Source organism: Athene noctua, chromosome 3, assembly GCF_965140245.1.
Source record: "Athene noctua chromosome 3, bAthNoc1.hap1.1, whole genome shotgun sequence".
Classification (NCBI taxonomy): Eukaryota; Metazoa; Chordata; class Aves; order Strigiformes; family Strigidae; genus Athene; species Athene noctua.
This window is the reverse complement of record NC_134039.1, coordinates 17317050-17343439: the sequence shown is the minus strand read 5'-3', so window position 1 is coordinate 17343439 and position 26390 is coordinate 17317050. Positions and strand designations below refer to the sequence as shown.

The 26390-nt window shown below is 39.4% G+C and overlaps 1 protein-coding gene across 1 annotated transcript in view; it reads right to left on the bottom strand.

Annotated features, from left to right (window-relative positions):
- The window catches only part of WNK1 (WNK lysine deficient protein kinase 1), a 104976-nt gene that overhangs the window by 5388 nt on the left and 73198 nt on the right, over positions 1-26390 (bottom strand). Inside the window, 15 exon segments of the mRNA XM_074902121.1 lie at positions 5118-5312; positions 6542-6744; positions 7694-8352; positions 8897-8976; positions 10485-10554; positions 11206-11292; positions 15708-15791; positions 18536-19962; positions 20315-20455; positions 20617-20668; positions 21401-21574; positions 23037-23153; positions 23578-23740; positions 24297-24388; positions 25061-25342. Of these exon segments, the coding sequence (XP_074758222.1) occupies positions 5118-5312; positions 6542-6744; positions 7694-8352; positions 8897-8976; positions 10485-10554; positions 11206-11292; positions 15708-15791; positions 18536-19962; positions 20315-20455; positions 20617-20668; positions 21401-21574; positions 23037-23153; positions 23578-23740; positions 24297-24388; positions 25061-25342 (3826 nt within the window).

Genomic DNA, 26390 nt, shown 5'->3' with positions numbered 1-26390 from the left:
ACATGCATCATGTGGAAAGGGCTCAGAATACAATTATTTAATAAAAGCAATGATGTGAAAGGTGAAATTAAAGGCAAATGAGGCAAAAGCAAGAAAGAGGTACTTGGGGAGAACTGCCAAAACCAGTAATAATCACATTCCACCGTGAGGGTTCATGCAGTAATTGACACACTCGCTCCCAGCCTCTTCCTGATGGCCAGTTTCTGCTTTTGATATTTCACATTTCCACTTGAATCAGTAAGCATGCTGGATCCTGGACCTACACTGGAGAGCTTCCTCAGGCCACAGAAGGGGCAGAATTAAGCAAGGTATATACTACAATGCATTCAGCTAAAGATGTGAAAGATGATTTAGGAAAGTTTAAGTGTTTAGAAGAGGACTGGATTGGTCCAGGATGGGAAAGGGGGGGAGTTGCGATAGCTTTGTTTCCAAAAGCAATTTTGTTAGGGAGCTGCTATTTCAGATCACAGACAGACCAGCCTGCACCATTATAGGTGAGCTATACAATTACTAAAGCTCCCCAGTAACGTCAATTTAAAAAAAGAACTTCTCAGGAATTTCACGTTTTAGCTCTGATGTAGTCACTACCTGCAGAAACTGCCATCCAGAAGAATCTGAAAAGGAAGTGCTTCAACTTGTAGCATTCAATGGAAACAACCCCACACACACATTCCTGCTCGGTCACAGCAGCCATCCCCAGTTCTGCTCTGACATGAAGGATCTGAAGTGAAACAGGCTTCTCCCTCTCCAGCCCACTACCTATAATGCCTCCATTCTGCCCTTTTATTTTTTCCCCCCCATAAACCAGCAGTCAAAAGACAACTTTAAAACAGTCTTAAATGACTACACATGGGCTTTTCTAAACATCTCTTGCTTTGGAAGACACACTGGAGATCTCTGATGGCTTACTCTTACTCTTAAAATGTTGAAGGAGTGTCTGCAATTGGAACCATCACTGAGGTGGCAAGCCCCATCAGATCTGTGAACAAACCAGCTGCTCAGAGGTACAACTCTGGCACATTACAGCGAGCAACTGACCCTGATGCTCAATTCACTCTCGTTAGCCATGGGCAGAGTTCCACAGTGAAGGTGAGGTTCTGCCTGCCTCCACTTGTCTGCAAGAGTAATAACCAGACTATTCAGTATATTAACAGAGTACACATTAGAGGGTGTAACACAGACAGACAGAGGCTGTGCTGAAGACAGAGTCAGGGAGGTAAGGCTTCGGTGACCAGAAAAAGCTGATGAATAGCTTTACAATCGGGAATCGGAGATAACAGAAATAAGATAATTACTACAGAGCTGGTTGCAAGGACAGACTTTTTTCACCATCTTCCCTGAAGCACAAAGAGAGAGTAATTTGTTAAAGATAAGAGAAACAGTGAGAAATGTTTAGTATCAGCAAACAGTACATAAAGCTTGGTGAGAAACAGAGACCAGCACAGCAGGGCTTCCGTAGTCACTACTGGGACATTCTAGGAAAAACCCAAAGGCTGGTCTGAGAGTTTAATGACTTGTACTTTCAGAAAGAGAAGAGGCCCAGCCTCCTACATTTATTCTTTAGAACTGCCACACTGTGTTGAAGAATGTCAAGAGACATTACTGTCGCAACTGGTTGTTACCACTGAAGGAAAAGCAAGCACATCTTACATTCTTGTCAGGACGTAGGAGGCATTTTACAACTAAATTTGACCAGTTTACAACATGAGAATGATTTAGTTGATAGGTCAAGTGCTTTTATTTTGTCACCCTGTTTTCACAAATCCATGGAATAGTTCAGACATTCCCTGCCAAGCTGTACCACTCTGTTTCTCCAGCTGCACAGTTAAAAGCATCAATTACTGCACTGTTTCCTCAACACTGCTGATTCTAACTCAGCATTTTCTCCAGTTGTCACTCTCCACCAAAGTCTGCAATAGCGTTTCAAGGACAAGACTCTAGGGAGCAAGCAACCTGCAATAAGGAAATTGCCAGCCAAGCTGCACCATGCCAAGTATTACCTGCTTTTACAGGACAGCTACAACACACTTTTCAAAATGAATCTGTTTCCCTTAGCACCAGTCCCATAAGCAAGAGATATACATGCCAAAGTATTCTTATAGCCAGTTGATGATCAATTTGCAGCAAGCCAAGGCCTTATAAGTAAATGATCCTCTCATATACCCAGTTCATTGTCAATTCTAGAAACAGAATGGCTGTTCTTTATTATTCCCTACCCCATAAAAAGACATGCCAGACTAAAGATGACTTTTAAAAGTGAGCTTTGGTAAGAATTTAACTTCTTCCAAGAAAGGAGTCATAAAACTTGAGGCTGCAGATGTCAGTTAGTGCTTACCTGCACATTAATATACCTTGCAAAAACATTTAAGAATGCTCAATTTGAAAAATTAAATACCATTAATACTTTTATATATATATAAAAGGGTTTTTTTTATTTTTATATTAGTATTTATATATATATATATATATCTTCCCAAATCCAATGAAGTGGGATAGAGGCATCACTGCAAAACTGAACAGCCAGGAAAAAACTTCCCCTCCCTCTGACTCACTCCCTCTCTCAGAGGATGGAGGTGGTTGCATTGCAGCTGTCTCTGCAGAAGGCCAGGCCCACTTCCCACACACAGCTCTTGGCTCAGCTGTGCTGCTGCCAACTGCAGACACACAGATGTTACAGATGCGTGGTACTCTCATGCAGTGCAGTGACTGAAGGTTTCTCTATGGCACTTAAAGCTCTCTCATATCAAGTCATTCCAGAGGATGGAAAACAAATGTTGGACATTGAAAGGGTCCAGCCTGCAGAAGCAGCATGGGAGATGTTGCAGCACTCCCAATAAAAAGCATCACATCAGCAGCCTCAGCTCAAGCATATAATTACTTCAATCACATCAGAAGTTTGAGGGTCTCTTAAGTCTGGCTTAATGTAAGTACAAACAAAAGGATTTTGAAAAGAGCTGCAAGATAACTCGTGAGGGTTGACAGGATGTCTGAAGATGTCTATTTACTCACCTTTACTGCTATTTAGTGCATGTTTACTGTGTCTCCAATTCACAGTAAAAACTTATAAACCTGAGCCTATTAGCAGGGTAAGGATCTTTTGAGTTTGCCTGAAAATATTCTCTAAGTATTTTTAAACCCCTCAACGCTTCAAACTTCAGCTGTCCATCTGCTAACAAACATAAGAAGTCAGTATTAACTGTCTACAGGTGGCATCAATGCTCTGCACTGTAATCAGCACTAGTGCTGAGAACAAGCAAAAAACACATCCAACTCGCACAGCAAGCATACTGCTGGAGGAAGTAAACATATCCCCCCCCATCACTTAGAGTAGTGTCCAGCAAAGGAATAATTTGGTAAACAAACCTTTCTCACTGTTCCACTAGAAAGACTACCTCCCCTCCCAGTCTTATTGTCAGTTAACATATACTGAAGCATAATTACTAAGGCAGGCCAAAGGAAAATACCCATGCAACGAAAACTTCTTATCTCTCCTCAGTTTATCATTTCACTGAACTATCCTGAAAGTTTCCACCAGAAGCTTAGAAAAAATGAGTGCTTGTTATTACGAGTTTAACAACAAAGAAGACCTAACACGAGAACCCAAACTTCTAAAGGTGTGCTAAGAGCAGCTCAGCTGAGCCATGGAATGAGAGGAATACAGGGTGGCAGATGAGAATGGGCTGCATGAAACAGATCCAAGCAGAAAAAAAAACAACAAACCAGACAAAACAAAAAACAGACAAGGAAGGAGTAAAGGTGTTACACACAAAGAGCCAAGCAGGGCGTACTCAGAAATCGGGTCCTCCTGCCACCAGGCTTGAACGTCACTCTCTCAGATGCACAGTTAAACTTCGCACAGCCTGTGAGAAAACAAAAACGGGAAGAACAGAGAAAGGAGAGGAGAAGAGACAGAACACCACTACAAGATGTTAGCAACTTGAGGTTGGAAGGGTGAAATGCATTAACATGACACACAAGAGTAAGCCTCCAAGTGTGGACCAAAGAGTATGTAGACAATATACGGAGTGAAGGAACTCCCTCCAATACCTCCAGTCATTAAGCCAAGTCTGCAGTGTTACTCTCCAGTACATAACCCCCCAATAACAGGATTGTGATCTATAGGAAAGCCAAATCCTGGCAAAAGTATCCAATTATAAAACCATACTGCACAAGTCTAGATACAGGGAGATGATTCAAGTAGCTCCAAAATACCTGAAACAGTTCATTAAAACCTTTATAGAAAATTCTTCCAAAAAGTTTGTTTCCATTTTCTGTCTGTGCTTCTCAAATTTCAGCACACACACATGAGAATTGATGTATCCAATCAGTTTATGGCAAAGCTGTTCAAAAAGATGTTCAAGGGGAAAAAAAAAAAATGGAACAGCCAAATTCAGAGAAGTTAAGGAATCAAGCTATCATCCCCTTAATGACTGACAAGCACAAGAAAGTCTTCCCTACCAAATAAATCAGAGCTATGTCTGAGAAATTATTTGGTAATGTACTAATCCACAACTTGAGTAACTTTAGTAAATGAACAGTTTATTATTCCTACAATCCCGTCCTCCCACACTAACTCTTCCTTCCAGGAATTTTTTTTAACTCACAATTGCAGAACACAAGCCTTTTTTACCTTTTATTGTTAAAAATTCCAGAGACAGCCAAAGCAATTTGGAAGTCTAAAAGGATTCTGAGTTTTCAGAAATCTCCTACCATTTCAATTCTCTGCTAACGCCAAAGCTGCTCTGCCCTTTCCTTAGTCTCACTTCACATTTCTGACCTCCTGTTCTCATCTGTCTCCCCGTCTTCTCAGCCAGTACCTTTCCCCCAGGTCAGCAGAACATTGCTTGCCACCACCATACTGCACTCTTTTGTGTTCTCCACAGTGCTTTCATTACAGCAGACAGGGCCATACACTACATATTTATTACTTCAACAACCTCACAGAGAAGGTGGAAATCTAGATGCAAAACACACCCTTACAAGCCTCCATGCAAAGGTCAGAGACTACCAATCTACTTTACGCTATATATTAAAAAAATCAAGCATCAACAAGGTGATCATTCGTTCACCAGTAACAAAGGTGCAAGACTCGACATTAATTCCAGTTAAAGTCTTACCTTGGCCTGGTGCCGAAAGGCTTGGTACTGAAAGGGCACCATCACTAGTAAAGGCAGAGTAGAGATTTTCGCTAGAAGGTGAAGGTTTGAGGGGCTGTAACAAATGGTTCTGCCCAGTCTCTGGCACGCTACCAGGAGGATGAAGAGTCTGCTGTGGGGGCAAGATTGATGGTGCACTTTGAGCTGACAGATTGCCTAGAGGAAGAAGGAAGGCAAGAAGTCATTTAATGTTTCAGTTTCCCCACATCATTTTTCAAAGCTTTTGTCACTGTTCCTGAGGGACAGGAGATAAAAACCAGAGGGAAGTTTGACTGCAACATTTACTAGGAAGTGAAATCCCTACCAAGTAACTCAAATGATCAGTTGAGCTACTACACTAGTGATACAGGACAAAGTGCTGTGGTAGGGGGGGAAAAAAGTATATTATCCTCTGGTCAAGTATGACAACCCATGCAAGATGGGAGAATCGGGGAGGGAACTACTCCAGTTTTTGAAAAAGCAGTAGGACTAGAAAAATTCTTATTTACTTAAGTTTTAAGGCAACTCTGTGCTAGCTTACTGTTATATGCTCACACAGAGCTCCTCTATCATAGAACAACACAGAAGTGAGCAGACAGGGTGACTGGATACAGAAACTACAGCATGACATGGAACTACCAAAAGTGAATGTGCAGGAAGCAGTAACACCTACTTCTGCTCACAGTGCTGGCCCTCCCTTATTGTTTACTCAATGCTACAGGATTTGAGACACATCTACAATTACCCAGCAAGCATCTTGACATCCATGTAATTGAAACAGTAAATAAAACTATTTTTCTGAGTTCTGTTTATTATAAAAAAGGTTTTAGTAAATAATAAAGCCTTAACAACTTAAGTACAAAAAAATTGCAACTCCATTCAAAAAAATCACTACTTTAACATCCATCAACTGTGACTAAGTTTGAAGCATAAGAACACTAGTGATACCATACTTAAGTGCTATTAAAGTAGAAAAAAATAATCTCTGAAGATGACTGAAGAGATCAGCCCCATTCTGCAAAATCAGTTTCAGAAGGCAACAAGAACAGTTTATCCTAAAATAATAAAATAAATCAAAGTTTTCCCCCATGCTGTAAATTTACACTTTTCTTCTTAGTTCAAGCCCTCCAACTAACATCTGACAAATCAAATCACAACTTTAAACTGCTCTTACAGAACAATGTGATGGGATCTTTCATCAGATTGCAAAAGTCACAAGTCTACCAAACAGCAAACACAAATTCAGAAATTATCCAGAAATCCAAGCAATAGAGGAACTGGGATACACACTCCCCTATGCCCACTTCCAAAAGACAAGACAGAGACAGACACACAGACATAGATCTAGGAATGAGAGATGGTACCTTGTCTGTTTTATCCACTCAAAAAATTGAAGGAAGTCCTACCTGATAGCTGGGGGCTTTTATTTCCCTGGGAGCTGCTACGACTGGACTTGCTGCTTTTGCCTTTAGTAGGTCGTCTCCTCCTTCCTGAAAGGGGTGCAGCCGGGGGAATAATTACTGCAGGTGGGGCCTTTCCCAATTTCATGTATAGTGACTCAATCTCCTGCTTCTGGCGACTCTGCAGCTCCTGGATCTCTTTAAGGTGCCTAGTAAGTTACAAAAGAGTATGACTTACAAAAATTATATGTATATAAATGCATGTATACAATCCCTCCCCTCCAGTCAAGCTTGACCAGCTTCTTTGGACAAATGCTCATTAACATTAAGAAAGAAGGAAATAAGTCTTTTCCACACATAACCACTGAACACACATGGCAGAACACTTGCCATTTTCCACTGTGCTCTAACCCTGGCTAGAATTCCAACAAAAAGTTGCCAATGTTGTAATCATAAAACCAGGACAAAAGTAAGTACGAACTACTACACCAATTGTACAAGATCAGATCATTCAGCACTGAAATGCTACAAGGAATAGCTAGATTACTCATTTTCTGTGACATATGGCCTTGGAGGCTTCTACGTTTGTATTACCTTAGGGTTTTTTTCAGAGCAGTTGCATACACAAGATTTAAAATTGCCAGCTGCCCTAAAAAAAGTTCAGCTTCTTGTATAAATAAATTAGCAGGTCATCTTGACTTCTAAAATTTTTTTCTAATCCAACAAAGATTCTTCAGGAAAAGGAAAACCATTAGAAATGCCAGAAATGCATATTAGAAATGCAGAGTTAGTGTCATTTTCAAATGAGACACCACTATTTCCACTAACTGCTAAACTTCAGTGATACGTAAAAGCTTCTATACATCTGCACTCTTATCCACAGTGCAGCAAACAATCTACATATAAACACATACAAGGTTACAGGTTAGAAAATTAAGCACAGCAAGCATGTATACACCTTTGTAACAACTGTGTAATACTTTCCCACTAAAGAATCTTACATCCCACAAACACTGACAATGGGTTCTGACACTTAGCAAAAGTTGAGTCTTTTAAAGAAGTTTACTTTTGTCTTTATGAAAAGTAAAGTACAGTTGAAATTCATATTAACCCTGTTACATATATTTCATACACAACCACACAAGGAAAAAGCCTTACTTCTCCCGTAACCGACGGAGTTCCAATTTCAAGTCTTCATCTTCAATATCCGATTCATTGTCACTGCTCATGTAGGAAGAGTTGAATGAGTTGCTAAGGCTCTGAACGGGGAGGCTGATCTTTGACCCCAGGGGATGGAGGGAGTCTGGGCTCCCCGAGCCATCATCCAAATCCTTAACCATCCCACTTAAGAAGGCAGCCTCTGGTTCAGAGGACGGACCATTCATGTGTGGAGACTGCCTTGACTCCAACTCTTTCTTCGGAGCTGCAGCTGAAGAAGCAACTTGTTCCAAGCCCACAGAGAGCGGAAGCATCACTGGCTCTTTCTCTGCACAGCTGACCTCATCCTGAGTCTTTGACACCGAAAAGCGCCCCACTTGATCCGTTGTTGTTGTTACCTGAAAGCGCCCTACCTTAGTAGGCTGACCAACATCTACTGGTAATTGCAGCACAGGAACTGTCTGAGGAACGCCATCTACCACATCCAAGGAAGAGTCAGCGACAGCCTCACTTTTCCGACTGCCAGCCTGCTTTACCAGTGTACTCTCTGGGCTACTGCCAGAAAGAGATGAAGAATCAGTGGAGGTGGTTTCAAATTGCACCGGCTTAGTTTCAGGTTTGTCACCCTCTTTTAGCACATCATCCACTGCCACGGATACCTAGAATAGAAACACAGTCATGCAGACTTTCTTAGTTCTTCCTTAATATGACGCTTTTATTTACCTGAATAGTAAAATGCATCCGAAAGGAAAATAACTCATTTCCTTGGTATGCCACAAAGCAAGCTACTGCTTTCTTCCAGGTAAAACACTGTCATACAAAATGTTACTTTTAAGTAATATAGAGGATTAACTCCAAGAAACACAGCAGATTCAGAGGGGACTTCCTTCACTAATAGGACATAATACAGTGAGCATTCCAGCATTGTTAGCCAAAAAGAAGCTAACATTAAAGACTAAGGCCAACTACACAGGTAAGGCCTGACACGATGGAATGCTGGATTCACAATTCCAGACCTGCATCATCTAGTGTAATCTCTGCCCTGAACGAAAACAGCATCTACATAAAGCACTGCATTCACAAGTTCAACGCGGACGTTTTCTCCCAACAGAAAAGCCCACCATGAGGCACACCAAGCTGGCACCACACAGGAACTGCTCAAAGATCCTGTATCAATAACCAAATCAGTTTAACATCTCCTACCTGAAAACGTCCCATCTTAAGAACACCAGCTCCTGCTGTAGTAGCCATAGCACTGCTCTCTCCACTACATGATGCTGATGCTAAGAAAAAGGAGAATAGGATTAAGAAGAAAACAAGTAACATGTTCTTTGAACTCCAACCATTTATTTTTATCTACTTCAAACTCAACTATCAGTTAACTCCTAACAGGCCTTTGGATTCATGGAACCTGATCTCTTTTTTCAATTTTACCATATAGAATATAAAACCACAGTGTTAAAATGCAGTATTTTCCTATAAAGTTTCCCTGCACAGTATACTTGCTAAAAATGCACTTTTAGATAGCAGTAAAAAAACACACTGATTTCAAACAGGGATATGAAATAGCCAAAGAACAAAAACCAGAACTGTAATTTATGTAAGAAAAAGGTTTTTTTTAATTCAATACCCACACTGACTACCTGTTTGTTTCACAAACACTAGGCACAATTTATTAATAGGGAAGTGGCAAGCTGAAGAAATGCTGTAAACCACATTTACTTAAAGCAGTCTATCTGAAGCTTTCAGAGCTGGATTCTTAGGTGTCAACTCCTATTTTGTTGCTGTATGCACTGGCAGTATAAGGTTACAAAGCTGAGAAATAACCTTCTATTTTTAAATCAGTTCTATTGGACAGCTTATTAAGCAACTTCCCAGTTTGTTTACTTTTACCTTCTAAACTTTAGCTGGCAAAACCCAACTCATTTTCTAGCAGACAAATGAGTTCTATAGTTAACTACTGACATACCAAAATGGGAACATTTTATTTTCCTACTGGTTTTATTAGTTTTTGAAGGTTTGTCATTGAACTTCAGAGGCACGTGCAAGTTAAATAATGTTTACTAGACAGTTCAGAAATAATTTTAGTACCACATTAACAGTTGGGTTTTTTAATGGAATTTTAATTTTTAAAAATTAAAGCAATTAGAGGAATACTGACAGGAAAGTCTCAGACTATTTTGCAAGTTATTGGGTTCCCCCCCACCATGTAACAACTGAACTCATTTAGATTTGAAAGTCATTGATCAGTAATTGATGTCTAAATGATCATTCAGTCAACCTTCAGTTGTTCTGAAGCAGACAGAAGGGAGTCTGATTTTCCTCCTACTTTTCTTAAAGCTTTAGTAGTTTAACCTTCACTTCTCTATTTAAATAGAAAGTAAACACTCTTGTGTTAGGAAGAGGTATCCTACACAGAGAATGCAGCACGATGATGCAAAATGACAAATCTTATTGTTGTTGCCAATAGCATAACACAAGACAAAACAGTTCCTTCAAATCCTAAAGCTCTACCTTAGGAGCATACTGGAGATTCTTTACAAGTCATAATTTAGCATTTTGGACACCTTTAAATCCTAAATGAGTTACTATAATGTGCATATATCATTCCCCTCTCCTGGCCTACAGTGGAAAATTTCTGTCTAGATACTAAATACTAATATGACTATTAAGGAATTGCCATTGTATGACTTACTAAAAAAGGCTATATCCTTTGAAGTTGCTAGTCTGTTCAATTTTGGATTATATATCCATGCTGAGAAACCATCTGAAATAATCAAGGCTGTCTTACCATCCTTCAGAGACTGTGTTGCTGTGGACACCAGCCCAGTAACCGTTGTAGATGCTACTGATGGCACAGACTACAGGTTCAAGGGGGAAAACAAAACAAAAGAATCAGCAATTTGATTGAATGCCAACAAATCCATCGTAGTGCATATTACATAATCTTTTAGTTCTACCAGGGTCAAAGTATGACCCATGACAAGACAAATACAAGTTTTTAACCTCTAAAGCAAGCAACACCAGCAAGAGATTTTGCACACCTCATAGCAGAACATTCCCTTTTGCTTTGCAGAATTAATGCATGAGTAGCCACTTGAAGATGACATTGTCATCATTATCTTCACTTTATTATTACAGTTCTTTAAAATTTCAGAAGCACGCTTTAAACAAATTAAGACTGACATATCACATAGCACATGTTAGTGCTTTTTCCCCTTATTCCCTAGTCACTGCCCCTTCTAATTTGGTGACATTAATGACATCACTAGAAAAGATGAATTAAGAACTAATACCAAAACCAGCCTCAGGAAATACATAATCTATTGCAACATAGAGATTTTCCCATTTTGATTGACTTGGTCCCACAGACTGAAAGGTGACTCTTCATTTTTATTTTTAAAAGTCTAAAGACTAGTGTATTGATATTCAAGGCAGTGACTTAAGAGCACAACCTTGAGAAAGCACTGCAGTTTTTCAAGAGTACTGAACTATCAACATTGCAAACATACACAGGCAGGAGCAGATGTCACTGGAACTGTCTCTGGACTAAGAGTTCTTCTCAGCTTAGCATCCAGATCTTCCAGTGGCTGTTGGGACTGAGAAAGGAAAGAGTAAACAGCTGTTCCTGCTCAGGAGCAAGACATCACATTTGAGAAACAGACATTTAATACTAAAATTTAAAGCAGTCAGTACAGCTTCCATAATGCTATCAAGTTCCCTTCCTATATGTTTAACATGTATAGCACAATAAGACTAGAAGCAATTTAAGCAACATATTTGGTAAAAAACATAAAAGAAGCATTAACTGAAATTTCTGTTTTCCTTGCAGTTAGCATGAAGTTTGCATTCCCATTCTTAAGAACTGAACAAAGATGCTGCAAGCCTCCAAGTTCTATGTTTTTTTGTTGGAGAATAACATAGGCAATTTGTATTATGGATTATATAAAATCTTGAAGGAAGTCAGTCAACTAGGAAAAAAAAATTACAGACAAATTCAAAAAGATATCCATAATTCCAAAAGCAAGCATAGATAAAGCAAGCTTGGAGGATAACACCAAAACAACTGTAAGTTCCCTCAAAGAAGCTGTCTGGATGGACTGACTTGAAGAGGAGAAAGGGAGAGGGGCAGAATCTCTCAAGTATGCTTATTACTTAAGAGTTCAACTCTGAGTTGACATCCAAGATGTTTTTCACGCTTGGCCAACTGAATTGGGGAAGGGAAGAGAAGAATTACCTAAAAATATCTTAAAGGTAAGAAAAGTTCAGATTCACTCAGTTATTCATTAGGGCCATACCCATAAGATACATATGAAAGAATAAAGTGTTGGCAGATAACGCTAATTTGCAATTCTGATCCTATGGAGTAGAAATCTCCATCCAAATTTTAGTATCATTAATCTTTCTAAGTCTTTTGTATTAAAAAACTAGATCTGTAAAAAGCTGAAAGAACTGAAGCTGAGGTCGTGGCAACATAAAAACTTTACCTTCCACTTTCAAGAAAATAAAAGTTAGAAGTACACAATAGCATAAAGATGCTTTCAACAGGTTGCCAGGATTGCATTCTTCCTGAATTGTGGATTTTAAAACAAAGAGAAAACCTAGGAACAATAAACACCATACCAATTCCATCCAAATAAAAAAAAAAAAGCAGAAGACAATGCAGGCTTCTGTGACTCCATTCAGAAATCCAAATGCTAAGTAGACAAGTGACATTTAATTCAATAATACTGTAAAATAAAGAGGATATTTCACCTGAAATACATTATAATTCTCATCACTTGTGCTCACAAGAAGATATTTGCTTCAAGTAAACAAAAAGCTGAGATATGAGAATGATCAGGAAATAAAGATTTCCTTGTGGAACAAGTGTACCAAAATGAAGCTTGAAAGATTAATCTAAATACACTTTAAAAAGCAATTAAGGAATAAACAGGACAGGTATTTAAGACTAAAGAACAAACTGTCCAAAACTGGTCTTGAGATGACATGTACTTTGTCTGCAAATTAGGAGTCTGATACTAAGACAAAAAAAAAAAGTTGTGTAATGAGCTACTGACAGAAGCAATAAGGAAGGCAAGCCTATCTACTTTAAAACAAGCCAGTAATTTTCCAGGTAGTATTATGTGATAGCAGCAAATGCTCTTAACAGTCAATTAGATTTGATCCAGTTGGTCTCCTCCAATTTTGTCTCACTCCTAGACAGGCTTTAGAATTCAAATGAGAAGTGAAACTAGGTAAGCTGTTTGCAAAGGACAAGAAGCAAGGGATCTTTATTTGTGACTTCCATACCACAAATCCTACCAGAAATACCTATGACAAACAGGAAGAAGCCATTTGCAGTGGTACGGTGGCTTGAGTCACAAGTGTCTGCAAGTGCTCTGAGTTTGGGGGAAAACATTACTAATATACCCAGCTTCAAGCAATGACAATAAAAGGAACTATGAACTCAGCGTGACTGATTTTAATTAGCTGCCTCCAGATCCGTTTGCCACCCTTGCTCATGGTAAAAATGCAGATAAGAATTATCAGACTGTAGTCCCTTCTTCAGCAAAACCATACTTCAGGAAGAATTGGCTGAAAGGCACAAACCAGGCAGTGCCTCCAGAAGCCGAAGGGAAAAAATGTGTTGCTTGTTAACTCTACCATCTTACAGCTCTGCATAAGTCATTCAGCTTCTTGCTCAGTTTGGAGGCTAAAGATACCCATTTCCTGCTTACTCACAGAGCAGGAATATGGCCCTCATTCAGTCTGCTAGAAACAAACTGCATAAAACCAAATACAGCAGCAGTCCTTTCATGACAGGTTTCAAGAGCCATATGTTCACTTTCATAGTTTTCTTACATAAAGAGTACAAATTTCTGCCTTTTCACACAGAATAATACTTTCCAAGTAGTGGAATGATTCTCACTGCTTACAAAAGATTTAAACATGCTTTAATTAAAAAAAAAAGAGACAACCAAGAAGTAGTTCCAGACACAGAGGCCATCTGTGGGGACTCCTTGATTAACATCACTGATTTGCATTTGCTCCATTATTTGAAAACCAAGAAGGTGGAAGAGCAGGAATAGACAGGATGTAAGTTAGTTCCACTAGACTGTTTCCATTCTAACCTCCAGGACATACTCTACGTAAACTCTAAGAGATATTCTTAAGAGATCACGAATTAATGATATTTACTGGGAGAATTAGAGAAACTGCTGAATAAAGACAGAGCTTCCGCACAAAGAACACTAGAGGAAAAAAAGCTGCAATAGTTAAAAAGGGACTACTAATGTCATAACCAACAAAACCACACGAAAACAGCTAACATGACCTGCTGCTCAACTCTACTCATGTCTTTAGAACAAGATAATACCATGGCTCTCACATTTGAAAGACAGAAATGGCAATACTCTTCCAGTGGTATCTTTGAAGATCAGTACCCTACTACATGAAAATCAGTTTTTACAGTTTTAGCTGTAAGAACATGAACCACGGCAGTTCATTAACCAAAGTTGCCTTAGCACAGTTTAAATTTGTGATTTTCTAACACTATTCCTTTGTATGAGTCAGCTTAAATCCTTTCAGATAGAAGTTCATCAAGCTACCATAAATCCCCCCAAAAAAAGTAATTTTAATTCTTTCTTCCTTAATAGTTTGTTTTAAATTCCCTTCCACAGGTGAAACTTGAATTCAAAAGCTCCATCACATGAGATGAGGAGAATGTTACCAGAGTATTATGGAGAAAACTTTATCATTAGCTCAGTCTTCATGCAAATTCTCAGTGTCAAGAGAACAAAAAAGAAATCAGGCCCTAATACTAATAAGTATTGTACAAATTTTCATACTGTAGCTACTTTATTAGAATTACTTTAAAATTATAGTTAGGATTTAAGTCAATAATTCCATTCCATAAAAGGACAGACCTCAATTCAAGCATAAATTTTGGATATACATTCTAAAACTATTCACTGTGGACATGAGCCACAAGTGGAAGAGGTTAATACTATAAGAAGCACATGTACACAGGAAGCACTAGATTTAAGACAAAATTACTCTAAGCCTTATGTAGTCACCACTAGGTATCCACTTGAATCATATCTTGTTTACAGGCTTGAATATAAAATTGGGGTGATAATTCTGTGCCGAGTGTACTTTAATAGAATACTATAGAAAGCCATCTTTGTGTTTATTCACAAACTTTTTCAAAAGTAGCACAACCATCTCATGGTGTCATGGGTGTGTTTAGTTATTTTTTCAGCTTTTCTTGGCATATTGTAGTGTTCCCATGGTACAGCTCATTGCACAGCATTTAGAAGATACATAAAAGTTTTGTCTTAATACAGTTCTTTCAGTTACAGAGGATTTTTTTCTAATTTTTAAACAGAAGAGAAGACAGATTTAGTCTGTGATCTTGAGCTGATCACCTGTCCTATTTACATACAAAATATCCAAGCTAACTATTGCATACAAGAACAGAACCTGAGCAAGGGAAGTTGCTGTTACATTTCAACTCAAGTTTATGATCAGAAGCTTCAAATACCTTTTGCAAATCTGAAAGCCTAGTAAAATCAGAGTGTAGTAATAACCGCAGAAAAACAAAACAATAATTTGCAAAGCCATCAACTTCCCATTTTCATTAAAATTTAACTGCAGTATATGCTGCTTCCCTAAATAACTAGTATTTTGTAACTATACCTTTTTTAAGAAGAAACCAGGTTCAAGTTTTATGCACACATTCACCTGTGCTACGTTTAAAAAAACCCACCCTCTAAAGTTCAGGTTAATACACTAAAAAACCCCAAGCCTGATCAATTGTTCCTGTACTTCAGACACTGGGTACAGCATTCCAAAGGGCAAGCTACACATCCAGTGCTGAAGTGACTCTGTACTGCTACAGTTACACAAAAGGAGTTACTCGATCAAAAGAAAAGAAAACCAAAGACATTAATAACATGCAATGGAGAGTTTAATCGAAACATGCTCTTTGAAAGGAAAAGCAGCAGATAAAATCTGCCAAGTCATGTAGCACCTGAGTTAGTGAAGGTCCTGGAAAAGGTGGCAGCGGCTCACTGGATGGAGTGCCAGCCGGAAGTTCAGAACCTACTGGTAGCACCTATGGATAACGAAGAGGAAACGCGAGTCCATCAGACATGGAACAACAGAAGGATCAGATACCAAGCTACAGTCAGTCATGTCATACAACAGAAGCCTCAACACTTTCTTCTGTAGAGACTTCCTTCCTGAAGAGTTAGCAGAGTCTTTAGGGTCTTCTGCAACAAAGTTAGGGGAAGTTGTTTGTTTGCTTTTGTTTTATTTTTTAATCCAGATTATTTTTGAGCAGCTACAATTTCCAATTTAAACAAGCTGCTGTGTCCAGGAGCAAAGTATCTTGGCAATATTTATTTTCAAGTCTGCAAGAAGGCTACAATAATTCTTCCAAAAAGTAATTAAGTTTCCAAGAAGCTTCATTTATAAAAGGGTGCAAGAATGCATTCAATCTCCTTACAACAGATCAACGTTAACTGCCCATTAGCAACAGTAAACTGTGTGCTTCTGGCAAACTGTTCCAAGCAACATGACTTGAGAACAGGAACTGTCATGCCTGAGGATGTCTCCACTTGTCGGGAAGCAGATTTATAGACCTCTTACACCAATCTCTTGATCCATCACTTTTTTTGAACCTGAAGGGTGTTGATGACCCACAGAAGATGACTAGGCCATGCAACTGGGTAAGGGGGAAGTCACCCAGGTTATGTGGAAGAGGTTAGAGAGACTGGAAAGGTTAGAAGGAGGCATCAAAGCCTCCTCGCCAAGTCAGATAGCACATTCCTGTTAGTTATTTCCATTGTTAGGCAAGTGGCAAGTTCTAGGAATTAAGCGATCCATTACACAATTTGGAATTCTTATTCTCAGCTGTAATCTTGAGGCTTGACCATGCCTTTAAAGTCTGAGAAACATGATAGCCTTATGAGTTATAGCATTGGTCAGCTGGCTTCCCTTGTGCGACAGTGAGCACTGCTGGATATGGGTAACTGGCCCAAAGTCTACTCCAGTCCTCAACAAGCAGAACCAGTTCTAGCTTGCAGTCACATTACCACATCTTAACTAATGGTTCAAACTGCAGTAATAACTGCCCGGTGAAGATACACTCCATAATTATCTATCCTCCCCAAAACATTTCAGCAGGAACTGTCAAGTTGCATTACCCCAGCTTTTCTGTGCACTAGGCACATACACATGGATGTTACCTATTCTGAGAAACGATGAATTAAGCTGTGGTAAGTTAATCATTTAGTTTATAAGTAAGAGGCAGAGCATACTTTAAATAAATACACATGACAAGTCTAAACACATTTAACTGCCCAGGTTAACAGGTTGGCCCTAAAAAAATAAAATGCTAACACGCAGAGTTTAGTAAAACCCAGAAAACTAATGTAATAAGCTCCTTAAAGCTCAAAAACAACACAGAAAGTGAAACTAAAATTAAGCTTTGTAGAAAACCAGACTAATTTATAAGTGGAAACTTCAGAGAAGAGGTAGTTTTTCCACAACTGACAAACAAAAACCCCAAACATTTAATACATTTAAACCCAACCCTTTTCAATTACAGGTTTGCAATTAGCAGGTTTCTAACTGCTCCAACTGTTCCAACTGTTCCTGATCCAATATCAATTTTTATTATTTTCTAATCTTTCTTTTCTAATTGTCAACTTCATTTCAATATAAATTAATACCTCTGTTTAGACTTCCTTCCCAACTTCCTTAGCACATATTCCTGCTCCTCTATGGCAAAAATTTTCTACTTTGTTTGAATACAAAGAGTACAAGGGAAAGACTACTAATGAATGGAGATGCTAGGAGCATCAGCTCAATTTGAATGGCCTGAAACTGGTTGACAGCAGGGCTGGCTAAAGGCCAACACAAAGTGTTGGTGAGTGGAAAAGAACATTACAGAAACAAAAAGAAGCGAGTATTAAGATATTTGGCTTGTTAAACACCTGAAAGTTTCTTCAACTTATTTACATTTAACTTTGAAAAGGAAAGGGCTACCAATAGCTTAAAAATATTGAAATGCACTGTCTCCCAACAAAGGGAGCCATTTAAAAGAAAATATACAGTCTAATTTCACATATTGATACATCTGGTTAGTGAGCAGGTATTATCATCCACAACACATCTCAAGTTTTTACTATAAGTCATCACTGTCTCTTTATGAAAGCGTTTGAAGAACACAATTCAGTAAGCAAACAAAAAAGTTTGTTTTAAGGCATCTTTGAAAATTCTAAAATTCTGCTTTCACAAATCTAACATTTGGAAGGAAAGCACACCCAAGGCACCACATAAGCAGCAGAGGATTTTTAAAAAAAAAAATTGAAACTTTCAGTCAGGTTTACCCTTGCCATCAAGGAACAGGCTAATGCTAAGAAGCAAAGCTAAGCTATCCTGACTACTTTGTGAAACATACAACCACCCCGTCTCATTCTCATGATCACGTACAAAATAAAAACCTATTTAAAACAAGCCTTCCAAATTCTATTTGAAAAAACAACACCAAAACCCCACAAAAAAAAACAAACCACAGTTGCCTCATTCTTTGTAGTTTAGAAGTAGGAAAAATTAACAGTGGCACTAGAGAGCTCTCTCAGAAGCACAACATAGAATTGGACTTTTTTCCCCCAATACAGACAAAACAAAACACCTCTTGGGACACAAACAACCAGAGCATAAAACTTTCAATATTATATTAAATGAAGACACCTCTGCCTGAATAAATATTTTGCTTTATAAAAAGGATTCTGCTCAAGGCAGCTGTTTCCTACAATACTTGAATATTCACACAAATGTTGCATTTCTTACCGGTACCCTGCTAAGAGGGGGCTTTGAAGGAGAGGTCCCTGGTTTCACTACTGCTGTTGCAATGCTGCTTGATGCCGAAATATAACTGACTGGGGTGATCACTTGCCCAGGAGTGGCAACTGGTGTCAGCACTGGCAAGCCAGTTGGTCCAAGAGGCAAACTGCTTGGAGGTATACAAGTGCTAATGGATGTCAGGGGTTTAGTTGGTGCAACAACAGTGGTTGGTACCCCAGGAATAACTGTAGTTTCCATTACCAGCGATGTCTCCAGAGATACTGATGGATGTGCTGTTCCCACGTTACCATGCTCACTGAAGAGAGACCGTAGTTTTTCTTCCAGGGTCTTTATATCATCAATACCAGGAGCTTTAGACTGAGCATCAGCATCAGCCTCCAGACAGTGAGTATGAGGCTGATTGGGTAACAGAGCTGGCTGAGGCTGGCTGTGTATCAAAGTCTGCTGTACTGCAGGCAGGTTAGTGACTGGTTGTGGTAAGACACCAGGTAAGGGAACCTGGGGCAACACGGGTGTTGCACCTGGAATCTGGGGTAGGACAGGTGTTGATGTAATTCCTGATGGGACAAGTAAGGGGTGTATCACTGGCTGAGTAACTGAACCACATATGCTTGTTGCTACTGAGGATGATAAAGATGCAGAGATTGGAAGAGACAAGCCAGCTGCACTGCAGAGCTGTGATTTATCCACAGACTGCCCACTCTCAGGTAGTGACTGTGGAGCACTTACAACTATTGTTTCTGCCAGATTGGAGACAGAGCCACTGCTACTAAGCTGAGGAAGCTGCAAAGCCACATTCTGAGTCAGAGACAGGGCAATAGATGTCTGTGGTGCTGCCATACTACTTCCAATCTGAGGAGTAGACTGAGATGTCACAGGTGGTGCAACACCACCAAGACCAGTGACACCAGGAACCTGGGTAGATGGCAGTGCCAAAGACGACGGTGTGCTGATACTGGGGGCAATGTCTCCAGTTACTGGTTGAGCAGGCTGGGATGTGGTGGGTAAGGAGAAAGAAGCAGGGGCGCTCACACTGGAAGCGACACCAGTCAATTGCTGTCCAGATTGTGAGGCTGGAGGTGGAGAAATAGAGCTTGGCACACTTGCACTTGGTGCAACTCCAACAGCTGCACTTTCTGAAGGCAAAGTAACAGATCCTGGAAGAGAAACACCTGTGCTGGAGGGAACAGATATTGAAGAAGCAGCCACAGATGTGGGAGGTGCACCACTGCCCGCCATAGAAGAAAGTGCGGATGGAAATGGTGGAACTGTTTGATTGAACACTGGAGGAGCTGTACTAGGTCCTTCTGTCATTTGAGCATGCCCCATCTCAGAGAAAGCTTGCTGCAAGCTCAGTGATGATGCTGAGTGGGAGAGATTCATTCCAGGACCATGTAGTGGAGATGCAGCAACTGGAAGAACAGAAAAATGTCCGTCAACCTGGAAAAGTTCATTACAGTATTATTGTCTGTTGCTAGACTAAGATCACATTTACCCCTCTGCATAATAAAAAAAGTTACAAATCCAGGCTTATATTAAAATACAGAATTAAGGTTTCAGAGTCTTGCAGACAGCCCATCAGCTTTTTTTTCCCCCCTGAGAATTGTGCATAGTACCACCCAAATTATACTCACTTCTTACCAGCACAGACAGTTCCTTACTTCTGTAAGTACTTTAAGAGGTCTTTAGGAACAGTTTAGTTAAACTTCCCAGTTCTGATGAACATGTCCTAGCCATCAGATTTAAAGAATTTGGATAACTTACCTATATCTGGAGTTTCTTTTCCTCCAGGAACAGCAGATGTGAAAAAGCCCTGTTCTTTTAACCGACTCTCAGGGACAGGGCTGACAATAAACCGTCTTCCTGCAGAATGGACAACCTGGGTAAAGGAGCTAGGAGGAACCCCTAAACAGAAAGAAGTTAGATGTTTAGTGATATATGATTGCAACTAAATACATAACCTGCAATATGGAATGTGCACTCCATCATACAAAATAAAAACTTGGCTGCACCCATCCGCTGAAACAGAAAAGGGTAACTGTTGAAAAAAATCACAAAAGACTCACCTATTCTTTGTGGCATGGAAGATGTAGGATCTGGCTGTTTGAACTCTAATTTCTGTAAAGTAAGATAAAATTTAAAGTTCTATTCTGAAACAGAAACCCACAAGATAGTTCTTAAAATGCTAGCTTACTGAAATGTGGGCATTTAAGGTAAGCAGTACCTTGGACCCAAGCACCATTACCAAGCTAGTTGAATTCTGCCCGGGTAAATGTCAGCTACAGTGCTTTTAGAGCATCTCAGCTTAGTGACCATCAATATAACAAATTGATGTAAGCACTCTTTTGTTAACAGGCAGTCCAACTGATTTCCTTAAACATTCTGCAGATAAATGGATGTTTCAAACTCATTCTGGGTGGAAATAAGGCGGAGATTCAGGAAATGTCACTCCTCCTTATTCCCAGCAACCAGTTTCAAAACCTGTGTTTCCTAACTGAGCTATTCAATCTCTTTAGTAGCTCTCACTGAGTAGAGAGCCTGAGTCCAGGATCTCAGTGTTTAGTGAGCAGCACAGGGCTGCGAATTTTAGTGTCCTACCTCACAATAACCTCAAATCCAAGAAGCCTCATCATTTAAGATTATCTGTTTATTGGACTTTTAGGAGATTCAGCAGCTTCAGAAGTTAAAAAGCAAGAATATGATATGGAACTTTCTCTGTTTGTCTTTTCATTTAATTATTAAGCTTTGATATTTCTCATAAAAGAAAGTTTCAGTTTCTAGCTAGCTCTACTCACAAAACCACCCAAAATGGAAAACACAAATATCTAAGGCAATCTGTCCTTTACATACCTGTGACCCTGGAAAGAAGCCATCATCTTTTGTCTGCATACTTTCCAAACCCTGATCACCTTCTGGCTCCACATTTGCATCTTCACTTAGCATTTCATCTGCTTTCTCAATAATCTCTCGTACCTGTTCTACAAATGAGTCTCTCTCGGTTGCTAAAATAAACTCATTCTGCACCTGTAAAGAGAACAACGATAATTTTCCACCAATTATTTCAAAACAATAACCATAATTTACTTTTGGTGTTACTGGTTCATTAAAAGGGAAGACAAGCATGATGTGCTTCTATCAGCCTTTGCAATGCAGAATACTTACTACTTAAAGAAACCTTCAGTGCTTTGAGCAGTGACAGATACATATATGGAGTACACCTTATAGTATCCTTATTAAAAGGAAAGCAGAAAGTCTTACAATCAAAAATTTCCTCAATATTCAACACGAAACCAATGAGCACAAAATTCCATATTGAGTTGTTTAAATTAGGTTGCACACGTGTAACTATGTGACTGCATTTTGGATGTACAGTTCACATGCTTTGTTTCTACTTATCTCATATTTGTGGGTTTTGTTGTTTGTGGTGGGTGAGTGCTGTTTTTTGCTTGGTCTGTTTTTTTTAAATCAACCATAACTCTTATACTTCCAAATGATCACTTCAGCTTTGAGGCAAAATCTGTGTATTCTCTCCCTATTCCTTAACACTTCATGTTATTGATGTGGTTACACTGCCAATATGTGTATACAGCCAAGAATCAACTTCTTCCTCTTTCTCAAAAGCCATTAGTGGCAAAGAGATCATTTCTCCCATGTCACTGCTTTGCTTCTTCTTTTTGACAGGTACGAACCCAGCACAATACCTATGATTCTGCAAGCTCTCTAAGCTAAAAGATGAACACTGCGCAGGTATCCAGGAAGCTGGCAAAAGATGTTGCTTTCTGTCATACCCCCTCACTTCAGTAACACTTTTAGTGTCTCAGTTTCATTCAGATTGTACCAGCACAAGAATACAAGTTTAAATTAAAAAAAAAAAAAAAAGTGGGGTGTTTCTATTTCATGATACACAGTACTCTCATTTAAACACACCTCTGCAGGGCAAGCTCTTTCCTATGCTTGGCCATTATAAATTGAATGAAGAGGTTTTTTCCTTTGAGAAAGTCAAAAGCAGCATCAGTCTTTACTGACTTTCAGAAACTAGAAAGTGATTCACATTCTTTACTTTAGAGCCAGAATCTTGCCATTTAAATTGAGAACAGTGGCAAAAAACTCAAAGCTTAATTGTAAGTTTCAAAGATCTAGAAATGGTTGCTCTTAGAAAAGCAAACAGAACTTCAAGCTGGCATTTACAGAAAGTTGTTTTGTTTTTTTTTTGCAAACAAACAAAAACACATTTACTTGATAAAACCAAGATTCTAATGTAAAGACTGATGCAAATTTTCAGGAGAACTGAGCACACAGCTTTAACTGTCAATTTGGTATACCACTGTGCCTGGAGCTTCTAGTTATGCTTGTGTACCAATAAGGTGAGCATTACGCCATGCTAGTGGAAGAACAATTCTGAAACACAAGTGAAAAATTAAGATTGCTTACATAACTACTGTGATTAAGACTGCATTCAATTCTTCATCTCTAAAATATATTTTACCATAATTGAAGCTATTTCCTCAGGGTTGTCACCATCCAAATCAAATTTGAAAGTAACCATTTTCCGATTGTGTGTCTCTAGCTGGCATTCCACTACCCGATCACCTTTATTTGAAACCTACAGAAAATAAAACAATAGTTCAAACAGAAAGCATGAAAATCTGAAAGTTGTGCTTTAAACCTGAGACAAACCAATGGTACTGGTCTAATACAAACAGTGGTCTAAAAATCACATTCTCTCTTTCCAGTCTAAAGTGCCATCTACAGCATCATTTTTTTCTGAGGATACATCAAATATTCTGGAATAGTCTGTGGAATCATTGGTGGCTAAGCAAACCCATTTGCCATATCTAATGTTCCAAAAAGCTCTTAATAGATGACATTAGGAACACTGACTCCAGAAGTCAGTACACTGGATAGCTTGTGTGCTCGAAGGGAACAAGACAGCAGAAGACATGCCTTCCTCAAAAGAAAAGAAACTTTTTTAAGCTCGAAAAAGGTATCATCACTACCAAACTGTCACTAAAATAAAAAATACTCACATTTAGAATTCTCAGTTTTGGCCTAGCAGTCTTCTCATGGCGAGAGCGACTGCGGACAGACCTCCGCATATGACGCTTAGTAGTCCTCCCTTCGTGCCTTCCACTAGAAGCTGGAACATTCTCATTGCCATCACTCAATCCTGAAGCAACATCAGAATGTGCACTAAAAAAAGGCAACTTTACATTAGTACCCATGCACTCCATAACTGCAACAATACAGTTTACCCTACAAGGTGGTATTTTCTTCTGGATAGCAGTAGATGTCTGTCAATCACAAGGCAGGGGAGAAGAGTCCTGTCAACACTTATATTTCCTTTGAATAGCAATTCTAATAGTAATCATTTAGGTACGTATCTCCTGCAAGCTGAGCTGTACAAATACATCTTCTAAATATGTTTTCAAGTTATGTGGAGTTTGAATTCTTTTTAAGTGCCAAAAGGACAGAATAACATCCTTATGATACATTGAACTAACAGATAAAAAAGGATTAGAAGTTAAATCACTATACACAATCCTATTTACTTCCTCCATACCCTGCTGGAAACCAAAACCTACTCCACCTGTCATAAACCTATTTTTCTTTTAAGAAGTTTATTTCCTCACATCCTCAAGAACACACTCATAGTGAAGAGACACCTAAGATCACCAGATCACCCAAGGAAGAATAATCTAACACATGAAATTGAACTTCAGTTTGGTGAAAAGCACACAATGCTTACCTATCCATAGAGGAAGCCAAAGGGGTAGACTGAGCAGGCTGCGTTGCTGGAAGAGTTTCTGAAGGAGCAGTCTGTGAGACTCCCGGAGTGCCCTACGGATAGACATCTACATCAAGAAACCCCCAAGAAAATACCATTCTTCTTCATGTAATCCAGTAGTCTTCAATGTTTTCTCCCAAATCAGTTGTAAAGCTACAAGCATGACTGTTTTAGAACTTCAAACAGCTGGCATCTAGACAGCTCTAATTTACAAAAGATTCTAAAGCAAACTGCAGTGAAGCAAACGATCATCTGGGAAGGGGTGGGGAAAGGAAATCAGCCATCCTTTCTACTTCTACGTGTCACTACAGTTTGCCATGCAGCCACAGTCTTACTAACAGAATGTGCAAAAGGCAAGCCAATGCAGAACACAAAGACAATTCAAATTCTCCCTAGCAAGAATGCTGCAGGGAATAGGCATAACGAGATTCTGAAAGGCTATCAGTTGCAGTTTGTCTTTGATATGGCAAAAATGTTCTACAGTACTAGCAAGAAGTGAAGTGTTAACAGGATTTTGCCTGCAGGACGCACACTCACTTCCCAACAGAACAGCCAGTGACAACAAGGTCCCCACATTGGCATGACATTCTGCTGTAAGAAAAAGGTCATTTGAAATATTAATTTCCAACCGAAGACAAGCATGGGAGGGATTAGTTCCCCACAGACATACTGTTGTACAATTCAAACACCCTAAAGGTATTGTTATGTATATTCAACATATTTACCTCCAAAACTGCTTGCTGTGAGGAGGCAGATGAGGCCTGTTGTGATAAACTCACTGTAGGCTGGGGCACTTGAACCTGTCCTCCTAGGGTGCCCATGGGAACTAAAACATTCTGCTCCACATACGGCTGCACAACAGGAGCAAGATAGCCCGGCTGAGCCATTGCATCTGTGGGTAAGGGAGGGGACAGCACAGCAGAAGGAATGCTAACAGAGGCCACAGCAGAGGAAGGTCCAACATTCGAGTCCCCTGGGTACTGAGGCGGCAGCCGAGATGGGAAGCCCTGTAATAGAAACGAGGGAGCCAAGTTAGTGAATGTCAGAGTTAATAAGGAAACCAAAGTTTAAAAAAAGTATCAGTTTCAGGGGCATGTTCCAACCTTCTGTACTCGTTCAAGCACTCCCAAAATCTTCCCAGAGATGCAAACTGCTCACATAGCCAAAACTCAGCTTGCAAGACACCATGCTTGAACAAGCAAATTCCCACTCCAAGTTCCAAGTCTTAGGCAAAACAACCTTCATCTCCCAACTCTCACAGTTGCCTAGTTGGCTTAATATTTTAAGGCCTGAAACTTGAAATGAGTTTGAAGAATTTTCAGGCTGAACAACTACAACATCAGGTGATGTTAAGCAACTGCTGCTGATTCTTGAGAGTAACAGCAAAAATGCTCTTGTGTTCTTCCCATTCTCTCATAATAAACTGACCCAGGAACCAAGGAATATTCCTACACACTTGCTCTTCTACAGCAACCCTTATAATCCCAGTGCAGGTATTTCTACATCTATACAATTTTTGTTCTAGAAGAACAGTCATATGCTGAGTCACTGTTTTAGTCACTACTCAGATTGCCATTTTTACAGTGATCACACAAAGTAGCTGAAGCAGCCCATGACCACCAGTCCAACATTTCACAACTAGCATCAGGTACTTACGTCATGTTCAAGATCCATGCTGTCTTATTTCTATAAAATCCATTTCCCACCCCTCCCCAGACTTGGAATGAAATGCTGATATTGCTGAATATGCTGTTGTTGATTTTCTTTCCAACACACATCTCCCATTTTTAAAATTAGGGGTTTTTTTTCCCCCCACATTGACAAATCTCTTGGATATATAGCTGTCCTCTTTCAAACAGTCGTTGAACAAAGTCCTGCACTATAATTTTGTCATTTTAGACAAATTCCATTGCCAAATATGAAAAGCTCAAAACACCAGAGTGTCCAAGGACTTTTTTTTTACCCCCTCCTTAAAATGGTCTTTTACCACACAACAGAATTCATCTTGGTGGCTTAATGGCTCTCTTATAAGAAGTGGGTTGGCCAGGGCACACA